This window comes from Accipiter gentilis, chromosome 21 (assembly GCF_929443795.1).
Source record: "Accipiter gentilis chromosome 21, bAccGen1.1, whole genome shotgun sequence".
Lineage (NCBI taxonomy): Eukaryota > Metazoa > Chordata > Aves > Accipitriformes > Accipitridae > Astur > Astur gentilis.
The window spans coordinates 10464103-10488945 of record NC_064900.1 but is presented as its reverse complement, the minus strand read 5'-3'; the positions used below and the strand labels follow the sequence as shown (position 1 = coordinate 10488945).

The following is a 24843-nucleotide window of genomic DNA, read 5'->3' as shown; positions in this document are numbered from 1 at the left end:
AGAGGATTGCTCCACCTGCATTATTTTGCTGTGTGGAAAGACCACACAAAGAAAGAGCCAAGTAATGCTTTGAAACTTTGCTCACTCTCCAGATAAGAGACAATTGTGCATAAAAGCTCTTTTCTGATGCATAAAGAAAGGGAGAGACTTACTTCTCTAGTTTTTCATTTCTAATGATCACTGGTGTTTAATTGCAACAATCACAAGTGGAAAAATGATAGATTTTTTAAAAGTAATTTTATCTCTCCTTCTCAGGAATATGTAGTTCTATTCTGCTGGGGTATAAGAAAGAAAGAATGTCTTTTTCCAGCTTAAAATACAGGGGAAATTAACTAAGCCTGAAGAGTGCTACAGAATTTTTAATGAAGAACACATTTGAGAATTAGTGTGATGCCATGGGTAAATAGTAGCACTTTGGGGAGGATACCTCTACTATAACAGTGTTTCTCTTTTCCCCCATTGTTAGGGGGGGAAAAAAAATTGTTTTATAATGTATGTTTTATATGTGACACTGAGAGGGATCTATTTGTCTTGGAATGTTAACCTGATTTATTTAAGGCATTTTAAATTCTTTTATAATACAAACTATGACAGTGATATAACTGCCTTTCTAAAGCTACAGATTTTTCTTGCAATTCTGTGTCAGAACAATTTTTAATTTTCCTAAATTACTGTAAGATGCTTGCTACTTAAGATCTTGGAGCTTTCTGTTGTCACTTAATAAATACTTGCCTATCTGTATGTTTCCCACAGCCATCTTCTAAAACACCCACATATGTCGACCTTTGTTATAAATATCATTCTAAATCAGCATGATGTACAGCAAGATATTCAATTTAATTTCAATTAAATGAAAACTATGTGATAGATCATGTCATACTTTTAATTGGAAAGTTGTTTTTACAGTGGCAGTAATTCCATTGAACAGAACTGATGAGCTTCAGGATGAACCACTTCACCTTCATCTATGATTTAAAAAGACAATGCAGGGAGTGTAACTATTCAGAACTTTGGTTTTTGCATTTATTCTGAACCAATCAGTACACTTAGGAAGTTCTTCATTTCAGCCCTTTTGTATGGTGATTCTTTGAACTAGCTGGAAAGGAAGTGTAGTTCACTCTAAAATCTAATTATAATTTAGCCACTGGCTCCCTAGAGTGGCATGGGGAGTCCTTTAACTTCTGTGCTTCGGTTTGACTGTTTTTAAGATCGCTGTCATGATGTTTAATTGAATCGCTAACATGTAATGACAAATTTATTCTAATTCAGCAATGTATTCAGCATTAAACACTTAAGAAATAGTTCTCAGCTATGCACCTAACTATCCCAAAGGCATGGTTTTTCAAACTTCTTAAATACAACTTTTTAAAATTATTACAATAAAAGTAAGAGCAGGAGATATTGCTAATAGTTAGCATATTTTACCTAAGCACAGCCAATGATATGTGGGAAGAGTAGAAGAAAATTAGGCCTCTAATATAGATGTCTGCTGTATTTTACTGAATTTAGCTATTCTGTAAGTGGATTCAAATGGCTAGTTAAGTATATTTGTCTGCTGCATATTCATTCACCTGGCCTTATTAAAGCACTTGCCTGCAAATTTTAAGTCCTTTACGTGGAAACGTTAGGGGGAGGGTGTCCCATATTAATAATGGGTGGATTTCAGTTAACCCTGGGGGGAATAATGTGCCACAGTAATGCAAAATATGAAGATTATACCTAACAGCTTGATGGACCAATGTGTCCTTCCTCACTTTCTCCCTGCTGTCTCAGTTCCTCCGTATAGATGTCCCCTGGCTGTGCTTTGTTCCTGTCCCCCAGTTAGATTAGATGTAGCTGCTTGCCACTGCTCCACTTAGAGCCTTGTGCAACAAGCCTTCATCACCTGCTTCTCTGATGCTTCTCAGTCTGGTGGTGAAAGACCGTCGAACATACAGAAGCAGCAAGGGAAGAAAAGAGGAGGGCCATTTCACAGCAGAGAGGAATAGGCAGTTGGCATCATAACAGATATCTTCTTCCCACTGTGCCACAGAGCTCTCACCTTACAGCTTTTTCTGCGCTTTTTAAACAATTATTAAATAAGCTGGTGTCTGCCTTTATACTAACCCATTACCTGAGGGTTAAATGTAGTGCTGAAGTACTGAAATGTGAGTGATAGAGGAAGCTTCTTGCTATACAAACTGTTAATTGAATTATGCAATTAGAAAATATATTTGAATTTTTAGATAAGCACCCATGGTGGCTAAAACATCAGAGAGGATGGGAGGTTGGGAAGGAAATTCCTGCTTAAATACCTCTATCTCAGTGTCCAGATGGATATGCAGCTTAGGCTTAGTATCTTTAAGCTCAGGATCCAACGTGATACCCAGCTTCAGCTAAAATTTTATATGGATGTGAAGATACTGAAAGAGATGTCAGCACTTAAAAAAAATAATAATGGGAACTGAGATAGAGAGGGCTGAAGAACTTAAAGTATCTGTGCTATAGAGAGATGTCACTGTAGTGAGAATAAAATGTCTATGCTGCAAATCTGCTGACAGAATTAAAAATGACCTTTGCAAATGATGTGATTGCTGAAGCTTCCAGACAAACCTTATTAAGCAAACTGAAGCTTTTATACAAGAAATAACTTCAGTTTTAAGCCTGCATTAGACTGGGTAGAGCAAAAATCATCTCTTGTAACATACGCACAGAAGGATCTGATCTATGCATAAGGAATTTCTTCTGTACTTAAAGCCCAGAGAAGAATGTACAATTTGCAAAATAAAATTCTTTCATCCTCTATACAAGTGAAGTCCATAATGAAGTGTGCATATTAAAACAGTTTTAAAAGTTTTCGAAAGAAAACTGATTGTTTTTAACATGATATACCATTATTTTAAACATAGAGAATATTCTTCTGTTACAGTCTTGAGTTTTCTAAAATAAGTGAAATGAGAAATTTGAACTTGTTTCTGATTTGGGTTTTGGTGATTAACCACATTTCCTGAGTTGTAGTTAATTTGTCAAACCAGTGTGTTTCATGGATCTTCCACACCTTCATAGCAGGTTTGGATCTGCTTCAGGTGTGTTTACTAGAATGTATGATGTTTATATAATTCTTTTCATCTTCAGAGAGAAAAAAATCATAACAAATACGAAACAGCCATTACTTATCTGTAGGTTGTGTCATAACTGTTTGCAAGGAAAATAGGCAATGAAATTAGAATGAAATTAAACTTAGCACCTTACTGTAAATTTTTAATCAAATTCCTCTCATCCATTTGTTATATGAATATCGTCATCTTGCTAAAAGTAGTATTTGCTTATCTTTTCTGAATTAAGAAATGGAATTGAAATTTATAGCAACACTTCATCTGAATGCATGGAAACTAAGTTGAGAGAAAAATACACCTTGATTAGACGTGCACTAATGTGAGCTATTTTCATTCATCTGAAGTGTTTAATGCATTCTGTTGAGTTACAGTTTTCTTTATCCAGTGTTACGATAAGGTAGCATGTTGTAACAGCAATAATAGAAATACAATATTCTTTCATCACTAAAAAACTGTCTCTGAAATACTTAATACTGCAAAATGCTGTTGCTGTCAGTGTAAGCAAACAGGAAGTGTCACAGCCAGAAATTCCTTTAATTTAGCTATCAAAGTCACTGTTGATGGAACTTTTAGAACCCTTTTTGAAGGATTAAAGATATTTTTTTAAAAAAAAATTTCTTTGCTCTTGAAAGTGTTTTCTGCTCTATGTCTGCTTGTATTTAAGCTTCTTATTGTGGAATCAGTGAGGATAAAGAGGTTTCAGTAAAGTACCAAGTTTACTTGAGCACAAAACTCTTGACTCTGAGAAGATCAGTAAGTTTGAATATTAGCTTTTTTCATCAGCACATCATGATTTTTAGCACCCACATTAGCTGTGAAGGTAACCTTTCCACAGAAGAGAAGGAAAGAGGAGATATTTCCAATGCAGGACTGGAGAGGGAGTATCGTCTTCTGTTCTCACCGCTGAAAGTAATTGGACTAGAGTTTTTTTTTGAGAAACCAGTTATTTCTGTACTTATATGTAGCTGCTATGCATGAAATAAACTGCCATCGACTGAACAGAATCCGCAAGATGTACCAAAAAGTGAAGGATTTTTCTCCCTCAGGCATATTTGTTTGGATTCCTTTTCCACACAGCTTATGGTCCTGAATAAAATTGTGATCAAATTTCTTGTGGGTTTTTTTTTTTTTTTAAAACACACTAAGAAAAAGTTCTCAAACTGTGGGTTGACAGTGGAGAGACTTTAAAATTTTGACTGGCTATTTTCATCATCTTTGCTGTTTCATCATACTTTCTTTTTCTGCCAACTTTGGCTAATTCAGACTGTAACTTGCATGTTCCTATCATATTATTAAAATAGTATTTCACTACATTATTTCCATTTTGGATGCTCCTGAGGAATTCAGCTTCTCTCTGAATTTTAAAATGAGCGATACCAGTGAATTAAAATATCTCTTCATGTTTCTTTAGAATTTTACTTTTTAAACTGCTTCATCAGGTGTGACCTACCTATAACACAATTTTAAGCCAATTTGTAATGATTTCTATCTCCTTTATTTGAAACAGATGGTTCACAAGCACCAGCCAGGCCCCCTAAACCACTTCCTCGGAGGACTGCACCAGAAATACACCACAGGAAAGCATACAGCTCTGACAGTTCCACAGAAAATGTGGATGCAAAAATTGCGAAACTTATGGGAGAGGGCTACTCCTTTGAAGAAGTCAAGAGGGCACTTGAAATTGCCCAGAATAATGTTGACGTGGCCCGTAGTATTTTAAGAGAGTTTGTCTGTTTTCCTCCACCAGTCTCCCCACGTCTCAATCTATAGCAGCGTCAAGATTTTCTTGGAGGATGTGAATTCTACATTATACACGTGTGGATTGGGGAGTGAGAGAAAGAAGAGAATGGAATATTTTTCTTTCATCCTTAATAGAAGGGTGTTTGTTTCCAGCCGTTTATCAAAGGCTCCTGGCTGCTCTGATCAAGACTTATAAATATGCTGAGGCTTATGTATTTTTGCTAGCCATACTTTTTTAAATCAGGGTTGAACTGACAAAATAATTTAAAGAAGTTTACTTCCCTAGAACTTTTAATCTGTGAAATGCTTTTTCTTGTTTACAAGTTGGCAAGTTACAGTTTTCTAGTTGATGCCTGTACTATGTTCCTGTTCGTATTCCCTTGTACCTTGTGGTCAGTTCTGCTGTAGCATTCCCAACAGTTTCCATGCTGACCACCCCATCAACTAAATCATCACTTTCCAGAAGTTCTGTTTCGGTTTGTTTGTTTTTTTTTCTCTTACAAGATGCTTTAATTGTTTTTTTTTTGCATTTCAGCTCATCAAATGCAAAAAGTATGTGGCCTTCACTACTGATTTTTTTTTTTCTTCTGAGATTCCTTTGCTTTTGAGAGAGGAAATATCTGAATGTAAAATGCATTATTCTGTCTATGAACTGCCTTTTTAAAGGTATTGTGACAGTAATGTTGGGCAGCTTTCTGTTTAACATGAATTCCATGACCTATAGTCCTCAAGGTCTTTTATACACAGTTTCCACAAAAAAATCCCAACCAACAAATAAAACACTTCATGCAGCAATGATACTGAGTTCTAACATGTAAAAGCTCTTTCAAATTTGAGTATTTGATTGCAAATGTTCAAAAAGCCAAATGCACGTGATTATACTGTGTTTTGATTACACACTAATGGCACCAGTTCTATATGACCTATGTAAACTGAGGCATACCAGACTAGAAGGAATCTTTTTGAATCATATTAATGGTATTCAGGTAAATTCCAGTTCTAGCTTCTGTAAAGTAGAATACAGTTAATTTTTTTGTTTGAGTGATTATCCTGTGGTTCATTGTGGCTTGGATCAGTTTGTATTAACATGGAAACTTTAAATCTTTGATGCACTGTTAATTCCTAATGCTACTGTAGCAATATTTTTTGCAAAATTCTTTAGTAACCTCCTCCTCTGTACACTTTATTATTCTCAAGTATGTGTTTAATACCCAAATTCATTCACTGTCTTTCTAGCTGCTTAGTTGGAAACACATTTTTGCTTTACGTGGTTAGTGATACTCCAGGCTTTGTTTTATTTTTGAGCCCAAATTGATGCAAGCCAAATTAAAAATCTTCCCAATTTTTGAAAAGAGAGAGAGAAAAGACAGCTCTGCTCTTATTACACTGAAAGTTAAAGAGTCCAAATCTTTCCAGAATAATTCTTAAGATTGCTGCTTTTTTGGTTTTTTTAGGAAACTTTGAAATCTTTTATTACTATTGAAAAGATAAAACCATGTGGTTGTTAGAATATTTTTCACATTTTTGAGATGTGACCAGTATATGAGAATTTTCACAGTGTGCTAAGCTGGGTGTGAGGAATATATTTATTGTTCCCTTTCAGCTGTCAGTGTTCTCCTTCACTCGGAGCAAGTGGTGAAAGTTATATCACTTACAGGATCAGATCTCAGCAGCCAATGCATTTGTTTTCAAGATTATATTTTTTTAAAGACAGCAAATGGCTGAATTGCAGGATTCAAAATAACTGGGAACACCCAGTGGAAATTACTGTGATATCTCAAAGTCCATCATTTCATCGAAGAACTTATTCTTAAAACCAATTAAATAAATTATTTTGTAGCATCACAAAGAATAGTATGGATATCATTAATCTGCTTCAGTGATAAAAGATGATCAGGAGAATTCAGGGTATAGGGAAGACCTTCTGTTCCATTTTGATTTAAGCAAATGATTCTGAGTTTATGTTCTAGAAAAGGGCATTTGCAACTTTCTTTAAATGTTCATTCCTTGAGTAGAGCTTATGAAAAGTTTTGGTTGAAGTTATATTTTGTGCTTTTTGTTCAAGTAAATCTTTCCTCTGTTTGGGGGGAAAGTTTTGTGTAGTCTTGAGCCTTCTTGTTCATTTGCTTTGTTTACAACATCACTCTAGCATTTTAGCTAACTATAAATGCAAAATGATTCATGCTATTAAATTAAACAATCTGGTTGTACTGGAATTACTTAAATGAGGTTCTAGCATAACTGCCAGCATAACAACAACAGCAGTGAAAAAAGAGCACCTCACGAGGATGAGCAAACAATCGGCAGATTGAGTTTTGAAATTTTGAATTGTAATGGAGAACTCATTTTCTTATTTTTATGCAGCAGCTTAGTATAAATTACAGCCTTATATTTCAACGAGAGGCTGGAACTGCTGCCCAGTAGATTACATTTTTTAAATTTTTCCTTCTGCTTTCTGGTTGTGACCACCAGTGACACTTACTTTTTTTCATATGTGTTCAAAAAAGCCTGATGAGCAATATTCTGAGTGGTAACTTGAAAAGAGTTCCATTAATCTTTAAATGAGTGTGCTAATAACACTTCTAAATAATGGAATGTGAAGACTATTTCAGACCTGTTTTGGTTAATAGTTTTAAAGTCAAACAGAGCAAAATTGCTTTGCTAGAGTGTTGATGTTTACTCTGCAGGAATTAATAGGCTTAAAATAAATTAATCTGGTTACAGTCTAGTTCTCTAAAGACATAGCTGTCTAAACATATTTTAACCTTTGTAAGACTTAAGGGTGTGATCCTGGCAGTGTGTTATGCACATATATAACTTTAAGGAAGACTGATTTCAAGTGAGAGTGCTTGAATGAACCAAGTTGGTTAAACTCAGAAACCTGTGCAATCATATTTCTTCCAATTAAATGTCACTGCAGGCTTTAGACCATCATTCTGATGTCTGTTGGCCTCAACTTTTATCTCCTTTTGGCTAAATTACTGCATTTTAAGCAAATTGGCTGAATCAGAAGTTGAACAAAGTTAAGTGGACATCAGCAGCATGGTTCTTTTCCAAAGACTATGAGTAGAAAAAAATTGAAGTTGTGATAAAATGAATGAATTTAATATGATTAGCCATGTTAATGGCTTGGCTGGAACCCTAAAATGGTGACTGGTAAAATTTCTTATGTTCAGTATCTCAAGAGTGCATCTTGCACAGTTTTTTTTCATAATGTGAATTTAGGAAGTTTTGTACCAGGATCATTCTGTTATATTTCATTTTCAGCTTGAAGCTTTACTTTGCACTGATGCCTCTGTCCTGAAAGCATTTAAATTTATGTCTTAAAGCTTGACAAATTTTGAAGCAAATGAACACCGTGTTCTAAGCGAATTCAGGTACTACCTGTTGACCTGGAATTTAGCGCTTTAGGAATGAATTCTTGAAAAAGGACTTCAGTAGTTTCCATTTTGAAGGATTTTCTTTCAAATAACTATTTTATCTGAAATTGCCTTTTATAAACTTGTCTAACATGTGGCAAACTTAGTGATGTGTTCAATTAATTTATATTTTATTCAACATTCTTTTTAAATTTTGGTTATTATGTAAGCTCAAGTTCTTTATCTGTTCATGTAAGGTATTTTATAAAATTAATGTTAACAGAATATTGGGTTGGTCCGTGATTTTTCAAGACTCTCATTCTCTGATACTGAATATTATCACTTTCCATATGCTGCTTTGAAACAGCCTATCCTGTGTAGGTGTCTTAGAAACCATTGTTTTGTAAGCCACAAAAATGAGGCCTTGCTCTAAAATAAGGTGAATCATTGCATTGAGACGTTTGCTTTATATCCCCATACATTACTTCATTTCTAAATTTCAGTAGTAAAAATTTATAAATTGGCAGTAATTTCGGAATGTGCATGTAACAGTTGTATGGCAGAAAGATGATAATCATAAAATATTCAGAATCCAAAGTGGTGAATATAGTCCAACTGTACATTAATTTGCAGGATTATTTTCCTGAAGAAAATTACAATAAGCTCACACTGTTTTTTCTTTAACATACTGTGCATTTACATTCTTAATGTAAAAAATATTTTAGGAGTGTAAAACAATTTTTTTTCTGCTGCTGTATTAGAGCATTCTGAAAGAAGTTTAGAAAATCTAACCCCTCTACTATGCATGACAATACAACTATTACTATTTAAAGCCCAACACCATTCCCTGCAGCTCAGATTAGACCTACAATGATGAGATTTTCATTCTTCAGTCTGTGTTAAATACTTGTCCGTTATATAGGTCACTAGTCATATTACCAAGTAGGGAAGTTAACTGTTTGGTATACTTGTCCATAGTACTGTAGCTGCCCGTTTCTTTCATTTTTACTCTTCTGATGTGAAAGTCAGCTGTAACTTTATTGCATTATAATCAAATTTTAGCAGCTGGATGCTCTAGGAATGTTTCAGGAATTTTTGTTTCATAGACCCAGTCATTAATTCTGTGCAAGATACCTGCCTCCATTTATCAGTTGCAATGAGTCTCCATGAGGAAAACGATAAATTTAGATATTAAAACACTGTGTGTTACTTTGGCACCTAAACATTCCATTTGTCCTTAGAGGATTTCATGTCTAGCAGGGAAAATTCTTACTCGAATTCTAAATCCCAAATCTCTTAATCTTAAATCACAAAATAAATCTTAAATTTGTGAAAATTAATCCCATAACCTTCCTGAACATTGTAAGGAATTTAAAGGCCTCAGAATAATATAAACCATTACAAAATTCTTGCTTCCTAGACCTGCCAGAAACAAAAGCACAAACCCATTGAATACTGATCTTCTGACTGTTAAGCTGCTTGCATCTGTCTTGATCTGTGAAGGAATCAGCCAGTCTAACTACAATAATATTTGTTTGACAAAAGTCAGCTTTTTTTCATTGCAGTAACTGCCACGGTAGCCAGCAAGATGGGAGAGGAGCAGAGAACTGCATAGAAGATGATAATTCTGTCCTAACAGTCCAAGCTCCTCTCCTGTTGGTGTACAAGATTTAGGTGGTTTGAGCTGCCCGGGTGTCTAGTGCAAATGAAGGAGTATTTGGTGAGATTACTCCCATCTTCAATTACTGTCTCCTCCTCCGAGAAGTTCTTTGAAAGCCATGCTGGTTTGGAACAGGATGCCAGGGTCTTAGCAGCAGAGGAAAGTGTGAAGTAGCGCTCCCTTTGGAATGGTTTTTTGATGCTACCAAAACCAGAAGCTTCATAAGGATTTAAGTGGAAACACCTCTGTTTTAAAGCTCATCATCTGGGTGTTTGAAGGGTGTGTATATGTACATGCTAGTCTCGTGAAGCATGGAGGAGAGAGTATTCCAACTGATGCCAGCCCACAGAGTTCAGAACTAGGCCATGGTACTCACCTCTGCAAAATACCTGCTCATTTTGGATAGCTGAACTGTATCTGCAGAATAATCAAGCTGCTATAGTCATCCAGCTTTTAAAAGGCAAGTTTTTCTCCCTAGATAGCTTGGAAGGTGCGTGTATTTACTCCAAAATGGCTAGCTTGCTTCTATGCCTCTGTGTAATGATTAGGATGTCAAAAATAATAAATGCTCCCTAGTTTTCATTAGACCGCAATGCAATAAGTGCCCTAAGGAGAACTTGTCTTTTGTTAATTTACTAATTGAGTATCACTGAATTTCAAATGCTGTACAAAGATAAGTAAGTGTACATCATCAGCCATTCAGAAATACCTCAAGATAGTGGTTGGTGTAGTTTTCTGAAGCTATTATCTTGCTTGAACACGTGACTTTCATGTGTTTCCTCTTGAAGTTTACATCTTCATTACCAATTCAGTATGGTTGATATAAAATTGTTGGACCGTTATTTCAAAGTTTTTATGCTCTGTACTTTCACTATGGCTGTCATCAGAAGTACCTTCATTATTGAGGCTCATACACTGAAATTCAAATTATCCTGCTCTCACACATTCCAGCTTGGGCCAAGTTCAGCCCTGCCTTTGTCTCACACCAGATATATCACTTTGTTTGCATCTTCATTGTTCCCTCTAAGACTGTTTTTCCTCTCTTTCTTCCGCCCCAAATCTCTTCACAGTGACATCAACCAGATGCATCCTGCATCTCAGTAACGACAGACACTTGACAGTTTCCCATCTCGGTTTTCGACCACATCTGTGTTTTCTTCTGTAACCCTCATAAGCATTCTGCTAGTCTTGTCTGTCTCAATCATTATACAGATTTTCTGTGCCATATCTGAACGGCTCCTGTAAGCACAGTTGTCCAAAATGGATTCAGAATTCTGTGAGAAAGCCTGTTTTCTTTGTTAATATCACTGGCATTTTTTCCTGCTCCCTTCTCAGCCTGGAAATACACTCTTATGTTTCACAATTTGTTTGTCGGGGATAGAGCTGAAATGCACTGCTTATTTCAGCAGATCCCTATTCCATTTGAGATGTGAAAAGAAACCAATAAAGATATCCTCTCCTAATAACAGTCCTTGTGTTTGAGATGGCTTGTGTCTCAATATGAGAGTTAAGAAGTTTGTCCAACGAATGTGGTTTGTAGCTTGGAAAGTCACAATTATATTTGATTACTTCTAGTACTAAGTGAGGTGCAGGTTGAAGGGATAAATTTTGTAAGATGTGTTAATGAAGTTGAGAAGTCACTTGCAGATAAAGATAACTGCTTACCATAAGTGGCCGGGATAAAAGATTGACTCTATACTGTTGATGTCAAAGAAATAAGTATCGTGTAACTTGAAAATTCTCACACAGAAAAGGTAAAACCACAACTGAATGATTCCACCAATGGCCCCGAAAAGACCTTTATTCTTTATTTGTTGGGTAACCTTGCCCACAGGTTGGTTGTGATGATAATTTGTAGCTTTTTTGATGAACTGGTATTCGTGAGTATGGCTGTAGATAGAGGATTCCTGGTTTTGCATGCTGCTGCTTGGGGGGGTATACATCATAGTTTTCCCAAAATCGAACAGAAATGGATGGCTTATGTTAGGTCTCCCACAAATGTAGACTACCCACCCAGAAGAGATCCTCCAGACTTAAGACAGCTGAGTGGTGAGGGAAGGGTTAGGAAGGTACAAGCTGAGTGAGCAAAGGGATGGTGAAGGTGGTGTGTTAGAACCATGGTTTATCTTGGGGGGAGCAGGAATAGTGTAATGGAAAGAGGAAGGATGGAATAGGGGTGAAGGGGAAATACTGAGGGGAAAGTGTGGAGTGAACCAGGTGAGAGAAGACAGGTAAAAGTCTGGAGCAAACAGCGAAAAGCAGAAGGAAAAAAAGTCTGACGTTTTAGAAAAAACATTTAAGTGTGTCAGAGTGTGGGTGGAGGAGGGAATTTGAGTTGTAGTGTGCAAGGGTGTACTGAAGTGGGAGGAATCTTAACCGTGTTTGGGGCACATGAAAAGGGCATTATGTGCCTGCATGTATCACTCCTAGGTGACCTGCACCATACTTAATACCCTTATTTTAATGTTTATCTTCACACTACCAAGCTTCACACTACCCCCACCTTGCTGCTTTCTCTGGCACAGCTCTGAAATTCTATATGGCAAACTGCTTAGTCCGTTCTCATAGCAGCATTTTTTTGTCAGTGGCTTAACGTGTGCCGGTTTCCTGGCCCTTCAAGGCTTTTCTGTATGTTTTGAGGTTTAGTTCTAGCAAGAAGACTATTAGCAATAAACAAAGCTGGCTTGGAGTTAGAGATTTGTCTTCAGGCACTGGCATCCTTTCCTTTGATGTGTTGGTGTTGCCGAGTAAACAGTCTCCAAGATTATTAAGAAAGGCAGAGTCTTAATTGTATCTGTGCTTTGTTTTTATGATGCTAGATACTGGCTGACCAGGGCATTGCTGCAGGCTGTGAACCTGCCATCAAACTGGCTCTTGGTTCCCTTTTTAACCACATCCCATAACAATTCCTAAAAGCCTGAGACCAAATTAAAATCATCTGTGGCTTCATTCAAAAATGTCGTGGTTATGCTTTTCACTTTTTGCGACTGTGTAACTTGCTGTATTCGTGTGTGGTGTCATGAGCATAATGCTGTAAAATTCAACCTATCCTGAAACCCATGTTATTTCCATGCCTATTTAGTGGTTGTTATAATTTGCCTTGTGAAGTACACAAGGTTCCTGTGATGGGGTGCACAGGACAAAGGTTAATTTCTTGCTAGTGATGAGTACAGCCGTGTGGACTAACCAGCTAATATGCAGAGCCTCCTGTTGAGGTGCAAACTATCTTAACAACGTGGATTGATTTTTCGTGGTTGGTTGAGCTGAAATTTGTTTTTCGGTGATCTGCTCTTATGGGACCTTGTATCATTTGTACTGTATCATCATTGTATTTGAGCTCTCTCCATTACAGTAATATCCATGCCTCTTGAGACTGCCTGGTCTTCTCCCTTTCAAGACTGTAGCAAAGTCTGTGAAGATAGCTGTATGAGATGTGTGGAGGGGGACTGGTTGGCTGATTTGTTAGTAGCGTGTGTTTGTGGGATAAAAGGGATTTCAGGAGAAGGATTGATTTTTTTTTTTTTTTTTTTTTTTTTCTTTTGGGAATGGCTTTTATGGTGGAAAAGCTTTTCTTTTCAGTTTTTGGAAGCTATCACACATGCCTTTAAAGAAAGGAAGATGCTCGTACTCTTGTTGTTTGTTTTTCAAAGTATGTATTGAACAGTGGCTTTGAGGGAGCCACATATTCTCCAACAAACATTTTTTTTCCTCCTTGGTTAATCAACAACTAAGAAAATTTCTGCTCTTTATATAGTTTCTGAAATGTTGCCAACCTACTGATGCTTGTTCAACAGTGTTTGAACAAGATATTGTTATCTGTCTCTTGGTGAAAAGTCAGTGACAACACGGTAAAAATGTTTATCAGAGGAAATGGGAAGGAGGGATATGACAGTGGTATCTGCAAAGGAAGAAAATGAAAACAGTTGAAGAAAATACTCTTTAAAAAAAAGGAAGAAAGAAAATGGTTCATTTGAACATTCTTTCACCAGACGTAAATGAAAAATGTAAATAACATCACGAGCTAAAACACAAATGGTGGTAGATAATACGACTTAGTAATTCTATTTAATGCTGCTTTAACAGCAAGTCTCAGACAGAAAGAATGGGCATTTCTTTTTTTTTATATTAAAATATGTTTAGCTAACATCTTCTAAGATTAGAAAATATTCATAAAATTAAATGGGTTTGAAACTGATAGTCAGAAAGTTCACCGTATTTCGCAAATGAATGACTAAGCAAAGAAAACCTCCTTTGTCATTTGGCAGTTTTGTATCAGAGCCCAGTTTGGAGAACCTGTTAAATCTAGAAAATGTTGAGAACTTACTACAGCAAAGGACCTATGAAGTCTTGAGAAGGCTCATAATACACATAAGTAACAGGGTGTATTTAATTTGGAGCTGGAATTGTGTGTTACAGGAATGTCAATTTAAGCCTTACCCAGCCATGTAATTCCCAAAATATTAAGGGTTATACTTTATCCTGTATTGAGTGTCAGCAGCCTGCAGTCCAGTTACACATTCATTCTTGCTCCGTGCAGAGCTTGCAACAGGTTATTCTTTGAAATGGAAGGTTGGTTGGCTTCCCCCGCCCCCCGCCTCAGCATTAAAATCTGGGTTTCAACTTCAATGTAGTGATGGAAATAATTTTCCAACTACAGAGCAGTCATGCTGTGATTATGCTTCATGCTCATCATTGGCATTAAATGACACAGCCATCAGGCATGCTGAAAATTGTTATTGCACAAATATAATGAAATTATTTTGGGGGCAATCAGGATACTTCAGTTTCAGGTGGTCCACTTTCAAAAGTCGACTTCCTGATTGTCCAGCATATTTTAAGATTTCTTAAATGGTGCACTTAAAATTATCTGTGTACTTAAAATCAGTAGCTGCTTTTGGTATTGCAATTTAAACATATTTATCCAGAGAAACTCTGTAATGTGCCCTTGGTAGGTGTTCCAGTGTGTAGAAGGCAGAAGGGGGGAGAGAGAGGGCAGGGAGGTGCCCTCTTTCTAGTTTTGTCTATAATACTTAATCTCTCTAAACTGTAGAGGTTTTATTTTCTGTCCTCCTAGTAAAGCTTGTGTGATTTTTATAGCTCAAGAAACACAATTTATGTGTATTTCACTCAGTTTAACTACAGAAACACATCTAGGGAGTGCAGAAATTTGAGCCAGGCAGCTGGTAGTTTATGAATGTACAAAGGAGAGCACTCCTTCTGCATTTGTGTAAGAAACTCTGGAACAAATTGGACAATACTTCATTTGCATGTCCACTGAATGACATGTAGAGAGAGGGAGACTCCCGGAAAAAACAGCCTATAATAAGCTTAGAAATGCTTGCCTGATCTCTGGGCTGCATGTCAGTTAATTTGAAGCTGCAACGACAGTGGGCTTTCTTGGATTAGAGAGTAAGAAAGAAGGGGAAAGTCCTTAAGACTTTGGCACTTTTTTGCATTCTACATTTGCATCAATGAATTGGGCCTTATTCAAACCAAGGGATCTGTTTTACAAAGCCATATCCTGACAGGAGGAAATGTTGCTAGGACTTGCCTTTGAGTTTAGAGATCAATTGGACTTTGAGGCTGAAACTAAAAATACCAGATAAAGATAATGACAGGATATCTGGTTGTGCAGGTTTCAGTGGGGGGTTGACAATTACTTTCAATTCTTTACCTTGAAGCTCTTCATATTTAAACCCTGTTGAGTAAAATCCATGGTTTCTGAGGTGTTTGACTGTTCCCTTCCCCATTGGGAAGGGGGGACATGGTTTATTTGTGAACGCTCTTTATCAGATTAAGCGGGGGGGGGGGGGGGGGGGGGCGGTGCAGGTTCCACAAGATCCGGGGCATGTGGTTTTCAAAATGCTTTGAAAGCTGTTTTAGGAGTGATGATACCAGAACTCATATATATAGAGGGAGGCATCCTTTGGATGTAAAGCAGTGTCCCAGCGGCAAGCAGTAAGAAGTGTGTGAAGATGGTTTATGTCTCTAAGAAACAATCTCAGTAATTTTGTTGGTCTTCTGTTTATGCTCTAGAAGCATATTATTTCTTGAGAAGCATAGTTGTAGCTTAATTGTATGATAATTGGAATTTAAATACACATCGTAAGTGTAGCTTGTTTATTTGCACTTCTGAAAGTGGAGGTTGGCATTGTATGCAATGCAGGAGAAGGCAAGCTGGAAGCCGCAAAACAAGCCATTCCTTGTTCTGTCCAGAAAATAAGAAATTTGCCCTTTCTACAGTTGTACTGTGATCAGTGGGAGACAGGCCAGACAATAAATGATGGAACAAAGCATTACAGGGTCAGTTTTATTGTGTCTCCAAGTGGTCTCATTGGTGATTTTGGGTCATTTTGCAAAGACAAGAATTTGATTAGTTCGGTTTAAAGGAAGAGTCAAACCATCATGGGTTCAGCAGGAGATGTCATGAAAGGTTCAAAAGGTGGGTGAAAATAACGGCATTTGCCTCCCTGTGGTGGGAAAACAAAATTCACGTGAGCCAAGGGACAGGGCTTCTCATCATGGGGGTGTCTACAGCTTGTTTCCTTTATCCCTTAACTTTATCTCTCTCTTTTTTTAATAGGTTCCCTTACTGTTTATCCAGATTTTCTGTATGTGATACAAGTAGCAGTGTTGTCTACATTTCCACTGTGCTGGAATATAGAGTCTCAGAAACTAAGTTCCTCATGAAGCACTTGCTGTAGCGTAAGGAGGAACACGAGGCTAGAGCTTAGTGGTACAAGGATAGTCTTCTGCGTGTAAATGCTGGGGAAATAAAAGGAGAAAGACAAACTGCTTAGAGAGAAAGGAGGTAAAAAAACGTATTGCTTGATAAAGTGTTAAATTGAAGCTGAAAGGTAAGAGAAAAAATTGTCAGTATGTGTCCAGTGCAGGAACATGGTTTTGCAGATGTATCAGAGGCAAGTGTTTCTTCCTAGGCACTACTAGAATAGTGTATGTTAAAAGGAAGAAAAACATATTTCAGTATCTGCCCTTCTGTTGAACTGTAAGGTGTACATCTTTGTCTTAGCACTTATACCTGCCAATATATGCTTTTTATTAGAGACCAACATCAGTTCTCCTCTAACTGTAATATTTATCCCCCATGGCCTGATACGGTGATTGACATTCTGTCACTGAATGGATTGTACAAATTTTATTGCATACAAGTTTATATATATCTATTGGTGCCAGTTGGTTTATTCACTTTCAAATACCAGGACTGTGAGACTGCACAGTGCTTGAAGTATGTAAAGTACTTGCAACCTTTCAGTACTTAAAGGGGACTTATAAGAAAGATGAGGACAAAACTTTTTAGCAGGGCCTGTAGTGATAAGACAAGGGGTGATGGTTTTGAACTAAAAGAGGGTAGATTTAGACTAGATAGAAGGAAGAAATTTTTTACAGTGAGGGTGGTGAAACACTGGCCAGAGAGGTGGTAGATGCCCTATCCCTGGAAGTGTTCAAGGCCAGGTTGGACAGGGCTCTGAGCAACCTGGTCTGGTTGAAGATGTCCCTGCCGGTGGCAGGGGGGTTGGACTTAGATGACTTTTAAAGGTTTCTTACAACCCAGACTATTCTATGATTCTATGATAAAGGCCACATAAGGCAGGAAAGTTTCATGTAAAAGAAGATCCAAACAAGTCTGTATTATGGTTAAGCAATCTCAGTATTTCTAAACATGCCTTGTTCATGCAATTAAGCCTCCAGTTCTTGCTTTAAGTTTCTTGTTCTTATGCTTCTATCAAAATACTTGTCAGTGAAGGCTGACTTCTATGTGACTCACTTCTACTGAATTAAAAATCAAATAGATAGAAATAAGGTACATATGCCAAAGACCTCATGATTTGAAATGAAAGACAATTAAAAGCTGATGATTTGGACTAAAGCCCTTAGAAGGGATTTATGCTCTAATTAATGTACATATCTTTTTTCTGTTAAGCTTTTTCCTAATATAATGGAACAAACTCTTGCTTCGTATTCCACTCTGACCTTTCCTCAACCAAGATTCTACTGCCTCAAAGTCAGGGGTCTTAACTGCTGAGATTTTTTTTCTTCCCCCCTGGCCCAGAAGACATGCAGCTCCATGAGGAAGAAACCATCAGGATGTTGACACTTAAATGCAGTGGTTTTGGCTTGCTTTTTTCCTCATCTTTGAGAGATTAGAGAAAACACAGAAGAGAAGGATATGTTGCTATCATTCGTGCTGCTTATCTGATTGAGGACAAAGACTCTTGTTACAGTGGTGAGACACAACCCCGTTGAACTAGATGCTGGACAAATGGAGAACACAGAGTAAAAAAACAGGCCCTCTACCAATAATTTTGTCCCTAATGTAAGGCAGAAACATACATTAATACCCCAATGTAGTATAAAGTAGGAATAAGACAAGGGAAAATTTGAGGAAATAGACATGTAAGGGAGTACAAGCAAACAAATATCTCGATGGGCACCATTTTTTCTGTATCAACAGCTGTGAAAGGTAGCATGGGAATTTCAACCAAGAAAAATTTTGTGTCGTGTTGAGATACCGTGGCAGATATTTGTGAAATGCAATTAGATTTAATTTGCAGTCACCTGAAATATGGCAGTGGGGGAGCTTTTTGTACCTTTATAAACCTTTAGGATCTTTCTTAGAATGTCCATTCTCTCTTCCAGTCCCGTTCTCAGTAAAAGCACATGCACGTTTTTGATAGACTCTTAACAGGTCTATTCTCATACTGTTTGGCAAGTTGTGTCCCCTCAACTTCTTCAGTCTCATGCTTTGCACTTTTCTCTTGTTTCATCTTGTATGTTCTTACATATTCTCTAAGCTTCCCTCATCTGTTTGCTCGTTATGAAACTATTCCTCTGTTATTAAGACTTTCCTCATGAAATTTTGAAATCACGTGTTCCCACCCTTGCTGGCTATTGCGGCCTAAGTACCACAGCTGATGAGAGTTTGTGCCCCTCTCACCAATATCCTGATGTCACACCGTGATCTTCCTCCTCCTTTACAATTTTCATTGCTTAGGAACATTCAGCAACAATAATGCTTTGCTTCTTTCCTGCTCCTTCTGTCTTCCACAGTGAGTAACTGTCATCTCATTAGAAGCTGTTCATTATGTGTGCCTCAGCTGTTTGTGCCATCCTGAAGTACCTGCCTGCCTTTAGCTGCCTGGCCGGCTCTGTAAGTGTTGCTTTAAGTGCAGTCATTTCTTGTCTGGACAGTCAAATACCAATGCAATGTTGAGAACCGTAAGCTTGTAAGTATGTCAGTGGTTTGTCTCTTTTTTAGTATTTGGCGGTTGGAATAATACTTGTCTGTATGTTTCTACAGTACTGTCATCTTCTCAGTGTTCTCTGTGATGCTGAATCGTAACTCCTAATCTATAGACAAAATGCTCGATTGCAGGAGTCTCAGGCTGTGAACCTGTGGGCTCTCTTAAGTTAAATAGACTCTTAAGGGGGTCTCAGGAAGGAGGCATGCTGTGGTTTGTGGTAAGATACAAGCAGTGGTATAGCTGCTGAGGGTGTGGGCTGTACAACTGCAACACATCAGGCCACCTCCAGATGAAGGCTGCTGTTCAAGGTGACACTAATGTGACTGCTTTTAGCAGCCTGAGACGTCCTGTTACTTGAAGGGAGGCTACAAAGCTGAGGGAAGTGCAAGTGCTGGCTGGGCAAGAATTCCCATATTATTCCTTGCATCGGGTCCTGTGCTTGCCTTACCCAGTATGAACCAGGAAAATTCATAGGAAAATGGGTAGAGGGGCACTGTGGTGTGTCATCTCTGGGAGCAGGTTTAAGCTAGTGATCTTCACCCCTTGTTATTAAAGGAGAGGAGTTTGTGGGTTTTGGTTTTGGGTTTTTTTTTTGGTTTTTTTTTTTTTTAAATATGAAAATGCAGGTATTAACAACTCCTGTGGGTTGCAGTGAAATGTGATAGCCAGGAAGGCTATGGTGCTAGCGGTTTTCCTGAGGTGAGTCAGAAGATACAAATGATAGAAACTCACCTACTTGGCTTGGGGATCTTCTCCACAGTGACTAATAACAACTTGTAGTTTCACTTCAAACAGGAGGCCACTGAACTAGACATATGAAAAATAACTCAAATGTGTAAGAGTTTGCAGGTTGCGGTAGTGCAAAGAAATGATGTTAAAGAGAAGGGACTAGTTTTATAGACTGGGAAGGTAACTGTTTTTACTAGGTATTCAGATTTTTTTTCTACAATTTTTTTTATCCACTTTTTAGCAGATTTTAAGTTTTATAATGAAATGAGGTATGTTTTTATGCTTTGAAATTATCCAGTTTCTGCCTTGCAACAACTTGGTTGTTACTCACCAGGGGACAATTCCAGCTGGTCACTGCTGTTTGAAAAGATTATTTAATGGTATGCCACCTCTTTTGTGGGATATCTGCGTGATTCTAGTTTATTGTTTTTAAATATTCTTGTGCCTTGTTTGGCTGCAGGGGGGGTGGTATCTTGACTCTGCCCTGAGAAATGGCAACTTTGCTTTAAATGTGCTTTGATGAAAGACCAACTCTGCGGCTGCTGTGGTTTCTGTCTGTCTGCTGCAGAAGGTGCTGTACGTACCCTGAGTGCTGTCGTTCCTGACAACACAATATTCATATTATCTGCAGCCTCAGTAGGTGGTATCCTTTTTTGAGAGTGTGTGGGCCAAGCAAGAACTCGGATCCTTTCCTCCTCCTTTTGTCTAATTACCTGTGCCAATCACATGCTTAAGGAAGACTGGAAGTCACATCACTACCCAAATCTATGGCCATGAGATCAAAAACAAATGGGAGACAACTATCAAATAAAGCGAAGTTGAAGATGGAAAGGAGGTAGAATTGCAGCAGCAGTGAAGATAAAGGATAAAATTATGGCAAATATATAAAGCTGGTTGGAGAGATTTATAGCCATTGAGATGCTTTGAAGGGAATTTAATGACAGGCAAAAAAAGGCTTTTGCTGGAAGACTGATTCTGTTTGCTTCACTTTCTATCAAGAGAAAAAGCAGCTGGAGGGAGCCTTTTCAGGATGGAGATCAGGCAAAAGATAAACAAGTAGGAGGCAGAGGAGGGGGGAAAGTAGAAAGAGTCTTCCTGCTTGTGGTTGATTTTGTTAATAAAAGAAGCAACAATAAGCAAAAAAGAGTCCAGGAACTGGTTGATGGGTGGATGCACAGCTCTTCCGAAGATGGTTTAGCACCAAAGTACGGACTGTCTGGTGCACTTAACCTTATCCGAAGGCGTGCTCCTTCCAAACCGTGGCTGTCTGCCTTAGTTACTTACTCAGTACTGATGGAATACCTATAATGCTCACCTGTACCCATGTGGACTCTCGCTTCAGCACTGGTTTCATTCCATTCTCCCAGCTTTCTGTGAAGACTTTCCCATCAGAGTTCAGAACTAGTTGAATAAATGGATAGTGATTTCTCCCCTTGCCTTCAGAGCTGTTTGTCTAAAGTCTTGCTAAAACCCTCTGCCCTATAAAACAAGGGGCCTAACTATGTCCTCTGAAGGACCTTCCTGATAAGCTGCGCCGAACGCACCTGCACAGGCCAGGCTCTGTGTGTGAGCACAGCCCTGCCCAGAGCTTTTCTAAAAAATCCAGTCCCCTGCACATTTAGCGCACTGCTCTGTGCGTGCACACGGGAGGACATGAAGGACACGTCCTCCTGAGCGTAGAGGATTTACTGCGTATGTATAGTAAACCCTGAAATAAAACTATTCCGGAAATACAAGGCTGGCTCTGCATGCATTCTTCAAATGTGTAGCAAACACAAGAAAACTGGACTTTCTGCAGGATTGTTTGCACGCGCAGGACATCTGCTCCGTGCCTGTGCCGTGGCAGGCGGCGGAGGGGAGAGGAGCTGCGGGGGTCTTGAGAGAGAGCACAGCTATGGGAGAAGAGGCTGCTTGGAGCGGTGCTGCAGGGTGAATATTGATTGTCCCAGCAAGCTGCAGGTAGGCTTGTGACTCCTATTTGGAGCACCTGTGTTCTGGTGCTGTTCAATAACAAAAGGACTCTGGCCAAGTGGAAACGATCCTCTGCAAGATCTTAGTCTGAGACGGTACAGGCTTGGCTTTCAGAGGTGCCAGCCGCTTCTGTCTCCTCTCTTCTTAAGCTTGAGTTGCGGTGTCACATGCTCGTTTATGACCGTGTCTCAAGTTATAGAAGAAAGTTTGATTTCTCATAAATGGCAGCCCCACATTTCAGCAGATATTTTGTGAGTCTAGTGAGCCTAAATCAAGGCAGTGTGGATTAAACTGTCCTTCTAATTTTCCAGCTCACTATCGGAGGGTGTTTGTCAATCTAAAACTCTTTTACAGCCTGCAAAATACTGTCTTATTAAAATTCCTTTGAAATCCTTATCCATTATCTTGGCATTTTGCAGAAGGTACGATTATGTCCCTAAGTATGGTTGAACAAGCTCCATTAAATGGATGACAACTTCCAATCCTCTTCAGTAAGTAATGGTTCAATTTCTCTGAGGTTTTTTTTTTCCCCCCATTTCCATTTGATATCTCAGGCCAGAGAGCAGTATACATTCCTACCAATCTGAATTTAAATTAAGCAGACAGCTAACTTTGATTTGGTTCTGTTCCTTCCCATCTACACAAACTGGCTTGCATTAATCATATGAATAAAAATGGCATTAAAATTACCAAGTTTTAAAAAGGCACGTGATAGTGATATTACCCACCAAGTTACAAGTCATTGTGCATGCATATTAATTACAAGTTGTCTAAGATTTCAGTAAAAGCTCAAAGGAATGACATTTTTCTGTGTACGTTGTTTTTAATTTGGAAAGCTCCCTTGTAACGCAAGATGTATCCCGTCCTAATGCGGTTCTCTAATCAGAGCATGCTTTAATTTTGATAGATGACCCCCAAATGCTTTAAATCACTAAGATTTGCAGTAATTAGAATGATTTTTTTAATACTTTGTTTCCTGAACTATCCATGGTGACATCCATCTATCATCAGATGGATTTGTTTACTCATTCCCCTTCCAAAAAAATGAAAAATCAAGTAATTTTTATTGAGAGCTTATCTTTGTGGCTACGTGGTGGAGGGAGCATGTTATGATTTATCTCACTCTAGTCGCTGCTCCCTTTTTGTGAGGGATTGTGCTCTGAGGAAGTGCACATTTTTCAGAAATGTTCAAAGCCCTTCCCCTCCCTCCCTCAATCTCCAAGTAGTAGTATTGCCGCAATGCAAAAAAGTCACCTCATCTGTTCTGAGTGCCTGCCAATGGAAATTTGAAGCACAAGGTGGAATTCACTAGGCGATTTTTTTTCTCTATTCTATGTTTCCCTCTCCATTTTCTTTTTCATTCTAACGTTTCCTTGCACATACAAATCTAGTGTGTGTTTTCAGTGCAGAATATTTATTAACAGTGGTTGTGCAAAACAAGAAAAAGTGCTGAGGATGTTAATCTCTTATCATCTCCCCAAAAGCTGTCCTTTTCTGTCCTCCTCGTGTCATTCCTTGTCTGTCCTTTGCAGAGCAGCATCTCCTTTCTCAGTAGTGTTTCACTATCTTGTTGATGGTTGCTGCTGTTTACTCGGCCGCTTTCCCTGTCCTATGGTGTTTTCTCTTTCACCAGCCTTCTCTTTCCTTCTAGTCTGAATTTGCATGTTCAGTCCACTCTTTCAGATCTCTGCTTTCTCCTCCAAGTGCAGCCCGGAGTGCCATCTACGGAAGGGCCCTTGCCTTCCCACAAGCACGACGTTTGCTGGGCTTTTGCTCGTTCGTGGCTGGTTTTACCCATTATTTAAGAGGTGATAAAACCCCCCTGCAGCAAAATACGGTGGCAGGTCTGTACCACCGCTTGCCAGTGTCTGGATTTAGGCAGTGAGCCCAGGAGGGTCCTGACTTGGGTAACTGGGGAAAAAAAATGTTTCCTTCCTGGGCAGGTTAATAATCAGATCATATTAACAAGTAAAATTTGATTAGGCTTCTGATTAGGAAAGGGTAAGCCAGGAGTTTGAAGCCTGTTGTGTCAGCAGAATAGATTAGCTTCAGTCTGACGTTCTGCTTTCAGTAAGAAATTGGTAATAAAATTATAGCGTCTGACTTCCTCGTGAGGCTCTGAACATGATACAGGGCTTTGAGACAATTGATAAATATTGTGGGATATGCCCTGGGACTTAGTCAACAACCAGGCAGGAGACTATCAAATCATTTAATTGCAATAAAAAATTATAATAAGGGAGGAGGGAAATCTTTGCCTTTAATGAATGAGCTAAAACGTGTATGTTTGGAAAAATCTGGTGGGTTGCTGTCGTTTGCCTGAGGTGGCCACTCAGGAGGGCAGATGTCCCAGCTGAAGGGCCCTGAGCTCACTGTTGTACAAGGCTTTATTTTGCAGAATGTAGGAATATAAAAAATGGCTAAGTCATCACAGATTGCAGCCCAGTTCGATGCTGAAAAAATTCTGAACAATTCTGAGAGTTGCACCTTTTTATTGGAAAGTGTTGAAGTAAGAAATGTCACCAGCACCTTGTGAACAGGCTAGTTACAGGCAAGAAGCAACTGCCAACGTAACGTTACCTGGAATGGTAATGGAGTTTGGGTTTTTAGTGAGAACAGATTTTGGAAGAAAAGGAGAAAACAATTCTTGTAATTGTTTTGTTGAGCCTGGGTGCTTCCAGCCAGGGCTTAGAAATGGCTAGCAGATCTCCACGTACTAAACTGTTGTCATTTAGCCATTCAAACCAGTGTCAGAGAAATTCAGCGTATCAACTGTTAAAACCATATTGTAAATGCCTAAGATATTTAGAAATATAAATAATGCTTAGCTTACTTTTCTCCTCAGAATAGGATCTAGTGACAGTGTGATTAATTACAGGCTGTTCAGTGTCAGTAGGGGGAAAAGAAACCTATTAACGCTGCCTTGCTCTCCAGGTGCTGAGACTGTACTGGAAGGAAATGATCTCTGACATGAGGGAAGGCGGACAGCTAGTTCAAAATACAAAATTCCGCCTGCCCTCAAGAAT

The 24843-nt window shown here is 38.4% G+C and overlaps 1 protein-coding gene across 2 annotated transcripts in view; it reads left to right on the top strand.

The window, feature by feature from the left end:
* The window catches only part of CBLB (Cbl proto-oncogene B), a 139243-nt gene extending 127937 nt beyond the window's left edge, over positions 1-11306 (top strand). For both annotated transcript variants that reach the window (XM_049824745.1, XM_049824746.1), the window contains one exon: positions 4603-11306. In XM_049824745.1, coding sequence (XP_049680702.1) covers positions 4603-4865 — 263 coding nt within the window. In that variant the 3' untranslated portion in view covers positions 4866-11306. The remainder of the gene's footprint in view (positions 1-4602) is intronic.
* The last annotated feature ends 13537 nt before the right edge of the window (positions 11307-24843 follow it).